This window comes from Morone saxatilis, unplaced genomic scaffold (genome assembly GCF_004916995.1).
Source record: "Morone saxatilis isolate NCDOM2014 unplaced genomic scaffold, NCSU_SB_2.0 Contig23, whole genome shotgun sequence".
NCBI classification, from domain to species: Eukaryota; Metazoa; Chordata; class Actinopteri; family Moronidae; genus Morone; species Morone saxatilis.
In genome coordinates this window covers 8889925-8898509 of record NW_023339796.1, presented here as the reverse complement: position 1 = coordinate 8898509, position 8585 = coordinate 8889925, and the positions used below count along the sequence as shown (strand labels likewise).

Here is an 8585-nt window from a genome sequence, read left to right as displayed (position 1 = left end):
AAAAAAAAAGCCAATCAATAAAACATTGGAGTAGTAAAGAATGCTTTTATTCATTAAATACAAAAAAGTCAAGAACAGTGATGACTAAAATAGAACAATAGAAAAGGCACAATAATTTACTTGAAAATCATACTGTGCCATGAAAAATAAACCTGTCTCCTTTCTTCTACTGTGGCTGAAAATAGATGGTCATCTTCCTGACATGATTCCAATGTGTTCTACACTCGAGATCTCGTGGCAGTATAATGGCTTGGCATGAGGAGCAGTGTTGAGGTCAACTTTTCCCTGTAGCATCAAATGAAGGCCTGCAGAACGAGAAAATGAAAAACCACGAAAAGACATTAAGGCTGAGGAGTTGATTGATTGGATGAAATGAAGTGGGGTTGTTTTTGTAAAGATATCTTCTAACTTTTTTCAGGATGATGTGGGTGAACAATAGCTCAGGGGTGTACATTGTTATTATTATTACTACATTTCAGCTATATTTGTACAGTTACATGTGACTTCTCAACAATATACAGAGCAAAGCGTAAAAATGTGTAGACGATAAAAACACCTACGCCTCATTATTTTAAAACTGTGCTCAATTATTACGGAACACATTTGAATAATCCATTAATGGTAGAAAATATTAGATATTATTAGTATATTACGTAGATAGCAGAGAAGTACATTTTGCTGGAGAGGTCCGAGAAGTTTCTATGGATGTTTAGATTTCCCCACTGTGTAAGGTTAACACAGGAAACTACCAACATTTAATGACCACCTTTCAAATTAAAAGGTTTTTTTTATTAAAGCGAATGACCATCATTTTACTGAAAACACAACATTTTAAGGAGATACAGAATTTTCTTTTACGTAATAAATAAAAATGCACTACAGAAATTCTAACCAGTACTTCAGCTACTATTCAGACCTCTGAATAAAGCTTTTTGAGAAACGACACCAATTGCTGGTGCTGTATGTATGAGTGTGTCAACGGAGGGGAAGCGGACTGACCAATTAGTACAGTGGTTTCACAAGAAGGAGCAGACTTTCTGCGGCCTGAAAGGGTTGGTGCTGGAGGACACACCGGTGAGCAGAGGGTCCTGCAAGGCATTCTGCATGCAAAACAGCTGAAGGTCCGCCGCTGCCTGGGAGACCTGAGGGGGACAAAAGAGGAACCAAAATGTAAAAACAAGACAAGGTCACTCCAGTTTTCCACAGTTTACTCATCACTAGTACTACTCAGCCAGGGAGAAACACTGCTGTCTAATGTCTCCTGTGACTCTGGAGGGAGATTGTAAAAAGTATGGAAATATAACCATGAGAAGACCAGGAAAGACTGTACTGAACTACATTAGTGGAATTGAAAAATCCAGTATTTTTTAAGCTTGACCCACACTAGAGATTAAAAGTCAGGATATTGGCCTCTGCTGCTTCCATTCGGACTAATCTTCTATTAAACCCTTAAATCCCCCCCAATTTTATGGGAATTACTAAATAGCTAGCTTCATTTACAAGGAACCCAAACCCTGAGGGGATATAATACATTGTATGTTTATATAATGGTAATTCTCAAATGCAGTGTATTACACAAAGTGCTGCTGAACTCCCTCTGGATTTTTCTTGAGTAGGTTACATCCACATTATTAATTCATTTCATATAGTCAATGAATTCTCCCAAGTGTGGAAACTAAAATAAGAAATCAAAGTAAATAAATGTTAGCAGTTCAAGCATCATCTGTATTGAGCACATAAAGCCTTTGACTTCAAGTAGGTCCACTTATACTTTTAGGTTAAGTTAGGTTACAACCCGAGTCTTTAGGTTAGACGCTAGCTGCTGTTAGCCAAAAAAGAAAAAGAAAAAAGGTCTCGACATTAACTTTCCTTTCTCAGATATTCTTTAGAGCTCAATTTAAAGAGTTTATCGGACTTAAATCCGCTGTTTTAATACACTTCCCCTTCGACCAAAGCAACGCCCTGCTATCGCCTGTTGACTCGCGGCTAACGCTGCTAGCTCCTGGCAGCAGCTAGCGTTGTTAGCGGGGTGAGATTTCCTCTCCCTCCCCCTCACTTCTCCGAGCAACAAAAAAAAAACACCCACAGAAAAGCAAATCACTTTACCTTCACTCTGTTTAGGCTCGCCTCGAAACGGAGCTGCTGTACGACTTTTTTCATGGCCACAAGATTAGAGGAGCCCGACATTCTCGATGTGTGTGTGTGCGTGTTTTTTTTTTTTTTTTGTCTGAAAAGAAATAGACGCGGAGTTAAGGGGTGGGATTGTGGGCTGGATGCTGAGACAAAAGCAAAGATGATGACATCCGGATTCCGGTTGTTCACACTTCTGACTGCAGCTCCCATTTAAACACACCAGTGGGCGCCATTAATTAAAAGACAGAATATAAAACCTTTTTTAAAATTAAAAATGTCTTTATTGTGCTGTTTACACCAGCAGAGTCGATCATTATTAATCTAATGTCAATATGCTTCTGTTAAAATCATACCTCATAATTTATACATTTAAAATATGTAAACATGAACAAGTTTTAACTCAAACTTAAGCGTTTAATATATATATATAAAAAAAAGATTTCTCCAACTCCAATATGTCCAAATCAATACTTGGTAGATACCTTCCCTTGAATATAGCTTACAATCTGATTTGTCAGTGTTGATTGTACAGAAAAGAAATGAACAATGGCAGAATCATTAAAGTGCTTTTATCTTTGATCAGCTTTGGTGAATGATCCTTAAAGCAACATAAGAAGTGTAGTAGTGTGTATCAGTTGTGATGTAATGCAGCCACGAATGGATGATAAAGTCCACAGCAAATAATCACACAAATAAGGCACTGGAAGTTCTTCAAGTGAGGCTGTTCTCGTCTTCACCCAAAGAGAAGATACTCAAGTCTCCACAACGAACTCTGCTTCTTGACTTGAAGCGTGTATCTGCATCTTCAATGGTGCTGGACTCTTGCCAGCATCCTCGATTTGAATGTCTGGAGGAACTAAAATGAGAGGGGAAAAAAAGTAAATAAAAGAGGATTAAATCGGTATGACATGGCACCAACACTACCAGGGTCTGATCCTTGCACCTACACATACATGTAACAAAACATTAGTAAAATAGCACCAATTAAATCCCAGCACTGCAAATATGCCTACTTAACAAATCCAAATTCTGCTGAATACAGACGATAGTAAGTGACTGAATAGTACCTGCCGTCTGGTATGAGTCGGAGTGTGCGGTACAGTTCAGTTGTGGATGGCACAGCAGCACTTTGTGTAGGTTTAGGAGTGGAGAACGTAGCGTAGGTTGACGATTTAGCCAGCTGAGCGTTTGTGGAAGATATCCTCATCTCTGGCTCACTTCCTGAAATGCGGGGGATATTCAAATCAAGGTAAATGAAAAATACTTTCTTGTACAGTAACTGTTTTTTTACATGCAGCATTCATAAAAAAATAAAAAAATAAATAAAAAATAGACAGAACTGTAGAAAGGTAAATAATCTCATTTTACATATACTTATATGCAGTTATCATGTTCGTTGTACAGTATATGAAATATCCATAAGAAATATCATTATAGGGGTCTTCAGTTTACTAAATGATAGAAAAAGGGGTCTTTTGGAAAAAGGTTGGGAACCACTGCTCTGAAGTGCATTCTCATCATTTAAGTTATGCTCACTACCGGTTACAAGTGAAAAGTCCTGTTTTTGAGGAAGACATTTAACCATTTAGAGGCATAGTTTCTTAAATTTAAAAACAAACTTACTGATTGATAAGGCACTTTGACCATCTGACGAGGAACATCTCCTACGGTCTGTAAAGGGAGTCATGTTCAAAAATTGATTCTTCAGCCAAGAAGCACGGTCCTCCTGAAAGGCCTTTTTCTGTGGAATACAAGAAGATCAAGAGGAATGCAGTGCAATTACAACACCCATAAAACTGTGGCACCACATCTGGGGGCTTTAGTACCTCTCGCCCCAGGCGAATAGCAGCCTCTGTGAAGTTCTTTCTCTCCCTCTCAAAGTTTCTCTTCTGCTCCTCAAAGAGCCTCCATTCCTCTTTGAGACGCTCCTTCTCCTCCAGTGTGTAGCAGTCATTAAGAAGAGCTGCTGTCTCATCATCAAATGATGTGTTGAGTTGTTGCTGCATAGGCAGAAACAGACACTTATCATTTTAGACCATAGAGAATTTCCAAATGACATTCAATAATGTACAAAAGATAAGCGCTCATTTATCTGAAAAGCGATTTCATTCATTAATATGCACAAACCTCTTGTATTGATATAAAATTGCTAACAAATGTTTAACCAGCATATACTGGTATCTCTGCTATTACAAGCAGAAACTGACCTGAAGGAGTTGCTGCTGTGCGTGAATGAACTCTTTGCACTGCTGCACTTCACGCCTCATCCGCTCCATCTCATCCTCGTGAGTCTCCCTTAGTATCACCTCCTTGGTGGTTTCCAGCTGATTCTGCACTTGTGAGGCTTAGCAAACAAATATATCAACAGTGGATTACCTCAAGTTCCTTTCACGCATACCGCAAGTCTGTAAATGCTTCAAGGAGCAGCTACACATCTTTTTTTATGTATGTTACAGTGTTGCATGTACCCTGACTGTCCAATTTCTCCATGTGGTTCCTCAGTTTCCTCCACTGCTGGCGGATGCTGTTGGTGAGTTGCTCCCTGGCATGCTCACAGGATTGGTCCAGAGTTTCCCTGCTGGAGTCGCCTGCCTTCTCCTCCCCATCGGAATCAGCCTGAGCAAAAAACAGCAGAAACAAACAGGAGAACTTTTTTAAGCATCTCTTTTCAACATGCTCACATTTTAATGCATAAACTGCTTGTTTCTGCTCATCTTTAATGAAGACTCCGAGGTCTAAAAACAACAAAGAAACAACAAAAACATCTCAACCCATTTACCAAGTTTCTTTAACGTGCATTAGTACCATGAGAAAATACCTGGTCCTGACTGTCATCAGCGGTGGCTCCTCTGCTAGAAAGCTGGCGTGGACTCAGGATGTGCATCATCTCCTTCTTCATCTGCTGGAGGACTTTCTTAAGCTCAGCGTTCTCCAGCATCAAGGCCCTCTGACTCGCCTCATAGTCACTGAGCAAGGACTTGTACATCTCACCCTCGTGGCTGCAGAGAGCAATTTACGAATACAGTTATCGGACTGATGATTGCACGGTCTATTAATACGGTCAGCAAGTGACGAGATAGCTTTCACACCTGGCTGTCGCTTTTGCAGTCTTCCAGTGGCCCCTTTTTCCATCTGACCTCCCCAAGCAATTCAGCACATCAATTGCTAGTTGGGAGAAATAGAAGGCAAAAAGTGTAATTATTTTGTTCTAAAGCTCCCAGAATAATGAGTATGTATGTATATGATTTTTTTCTGAAGACTTGCATATTTACCTAGTTTCTTATCCTTTCTATCTACCAGTAGCTGGCCAAGGCGCTCCTTGAGCTTTGCAGTTTCTCTCTCTTTTCTCTTTGCATCATGACTGTACTGAGAGGCACGGCTGGAAATGATGCTCTGGAGCTTCTGAACCTGTCCACGATGATTGAATAATGACTTTGCAGGCTCACGCACACTATATGTAGTTGTAGAAAATCGAAAACATGAGTGTCGCTCATAAAAAGATAAAATCAAAATGATACCTCCTCTTTTTCTGTTTTCAAGCAGCTCTGCAAAGTCTTAATTTTGAGTTGCAGCTGCCTCTCAGTCTCATGTAGACCCGATTTTTCCCTTATGGACAGTTCCAACTGATCCTGCAAGGAAACACACGTATCTTATTATGAGCACAGTGAGATGGCAATGTTTTGCAACAAGAGTGGATTCCTGAGCAAAATCCCATTCTAAAATTGGTATGTGCTATCTGAGGATTTAATAAAGACAGACTGTAAACACAACCTCACAATATCGACCTCTCCTACCTCTACACTTATTATTGTGATTCAAATAGAATGGGCTTCTTCATTGGTAGGTTTAGATAGCACAGGTTTGTTTAGTCTAACAAGCAGAGACAACTGCAGACTAACGGGCACCATACTTTGTAAGGTTTGTCCCCGTTTGGTTTCTGTAGTACAGTAGTCACATCGTCTCTTGGTATAGAAATAGTTGTATACAGCACTCTTCTTTTCTTTTCTGCCCTCTAGTGGTTGCCAATCTACTGCTGCACCTTACAGACACAGATCATACATGCCTTGAGTCTGGAATTGTTCATCTGCATGTGTTCCATGGAGCTGGACTTCTTCAGCTGTTCTTTCTCGAGCTCCTCTAACGTGCACATATTGCGTCGATGAATCTGGAGCAGCTCGTACATGGCATTCAGAGCTGGCACTGTGCTCAGGCCGGCTCCCCCCGGTGAGCTGGCCTCGATACATGTGGAAGAGAGGCCCAGTGAGGAGAGCTCCTGTGAAAGAAAGAGGGCATATGTCAATGTTGTACTAAATGAAAAATGTCAAGTGCAAATAAAACAGCAACTGGATTGATAGAATTTTATTTTCATGAAACACAATAACTAAACCAGGTCATTTCCTTACCTGATTCATGTATGAAATGCACTGAGGTATATTATCCTCTGTGCAAAAGGCACTTATCACATTGTAGGAGCTTTTGGACAGGGGCAAAGAGGAGTACATTGACACAAGGTTGTTCTGTCTCAAGGGGGACATTGTCACATGTGATATGCTGGAGATGTCATAGTTTCCTAAAAACAGAAAAAAAAGAAAGATAGAAGTTACAGCAATTGTAGGTATTAACAGCTCCTATACTTTATCAAACTGAGAAGCTTGAATTAGGTCGCTGCTCTAAAATGAGAACAAAAATATGGGTCACCTCGAAGAGATACCAAAAAAAGCCTAGCTGATTACCCTTTCTATTCTTGAAATATTCTACCTAATAAACCCTATTAGAGAGATTTACCCATGGATGTCCCTATTGGCACAGTTGTCCACCACTCTCCCATTTCACCGACACATCAGGACACGAGGACACGGGGTCAGGAGTTATCAACCGGGGAGGTGGATTAACAGTCAGGCGGTGGATCAGAGCCTCCCACTGGAACTGAGCCCTGCAACGGAGCATCAAGCAATGACATACAGCAGCAATGGATAATCTGGGCGGCTGCTTTACCCACACAGGATTAACGGTCACCGGGGGTTAGGTAGATTGGGGTTTAAGAGGGCTCTCCGATTGGCCACTGGCAACTAAATCGCAGGGTAGTAAGATGATCTCAGCCTGAAACCAAAAGATTTACACAGATAAAAAAAAAAAAAAAAAAATAATGAGACCCATTTCAGAGAGGCTAAATCTGAGAGAGAGGATGTGTATTTTTGACTTCTCTGCCTTCAGGACAATATTATTATCTTGACATGCTCTGGTGAAACAAGCTGAACCAGATATCGTCTCCTGCCACTCCCACAGCTATACAATGTACTGAAATGTCCCAACTTGTGTTCAAGGGGGGGGGGATTGTCATGCACATTGTGTTGATGAACAAAAGGGGAAAACGTTGCAGTCATGTTCAGTAATGCAACAGTGAAAACTTGGTGAGGACATAACTACCAGTCAACAGGAGTGCCTGCTTTCCTGCCATGTCAATGCACATGCCAGCAAACTCTCTCCAGTGTTATTATCTAACAAACACACACACACACACACACACACACGCAACTTTTATCTGAAGTTACACAGGCTGAGGGGGAGATAAAGCCAAGTGTGCTTCAGCTATATTTAGTAGCTTTACCTTATATAATATAATTTAAAAGATGTCATACATTAAGAGTTGCTGTTAACGTAGCTGCGTTACAGGTCAGCTCACGTTAGCTTAAGGTAACGTACACTCCAGGTTTGTAACGTTAATATAGCACGATAATCCCGTTTTGTAAGATTAATTTGATGAACTAACGTTACGACTTTAATCTGAACACATGCTTACTGATGTCGACGCGTTTTGAGACGTTATTTCGCGCTGTTTTGCTGACCTGGGTGTAGCTTCATGCTAAGTTAAAGATAACTCACGGGTGCGGTGTGAAACAGGGTCAACTCGATCCGATAGTTGCCAAGTTCGGCGATGTTGGCGAAACACTCGTTCATTTAACAACACCAGAAAGTGCCCGAGTTCAGTCATCACCTTGTCGGCAGCAAAACAAGCAAAAACAAACCGACAACCTCACCTGTTTATGATGTGAACGCAGTCCAGCAGAGATGTCCGGACAGTAAGGTAGACTCAGTCTGCTGCTGCTGCTGCTGATTGTGTTTTTTTAAAGTCTATTCCTCCGGTAGCTTCAAACCAAACGCCCCTGTTATTGGAGGCAGCGTTGTTAAGCAACCAGTATCTGAGCCGTGCATTGGATATGAACCAGTGCAGTGGACGATTATGCAAATGATGAAACGCTGTCAGGTGTCATAAAGCAGTGCAATGGCTGCAGGAGGTAAAGTGGCACCTCACTGAATACAATATTAATTTGCATTATGAATTACATGTATTTTACTGGTTATTATGGAGGGATTTATGGAAACAGATGTCCCACACACACACACACACACACACACACACACACACACTCACACACATATATATATATATA

General features: G+C 40.7%; 2 protein-coding genes across 2 annotated transcripts; both read right to left on the bottom strand.

The window, feature by feature from the left end:
- Positions 1 to 25: 25 nt before the first annotated feature.
- LOC118334635 (guanine nucleotide-binding protein G(I)/G(S)/G(O) subunit gamma-5-like) lies at positions 26 to 2293 on the bottom strand. Its single transcript, XM_035670629.1, has 3 exons — positions 2107 to 2293; positions 1000 to 1142; positions 26 to 305 (listed from the first exon to the last, which is right to left on the bottom strand). The coding sequence occupies exons 1-2, from the start codon at positions 2185 to 2187 to the stop codon at positions 1017 to 1019; spliced, it is 207 nt and encodes a 68-aa protein (XP_035526522.1). The 5' UTR covers positions 2188 to 2293; the 3' UTR covers positions 26 to 305; positions 1000 to 1016.
- A 98-nt stretch (positions 2294 to 2391) lies between these two features.
- Positions 2392 to 8337, bottom strand: ssx2ipa (synovial sarcoma, X breakpoint 2 interacting protein a). The gene is made up of 14 exons (XM_035671484.1): positions 8172 to 8337; positions 6919 to 7066; positions 6537 to 6703; positions 6197 to 6406; positions 5652 to 5762; positions 5406 to 5541; positions 5223 to 5298; positions 4952 to 5132; positions 4602 to 4749; positions 4341 to 4477; positions 3960 to 4133; positions 3757 to 3874; positions 3201 to 3354; positions 2392 to 2989 (listed from the first exon to the last, which is right to left on the bottom strand). Exons 2-14 carry the CDS (start codon positions 6959 to 6961, stop codon positions 2845 to 2847), a joined length of 1800 nt encoding a protein of 599 aa, XP_035527377.1. The 5' UTR covers positions 6962 to 7066; positions 8172 to 8337; the 3' UTR covers positions 2392 to 2844.
- Between the last annotated feature and the right edge of the window lie 248 nt (positions 8338 to 8585).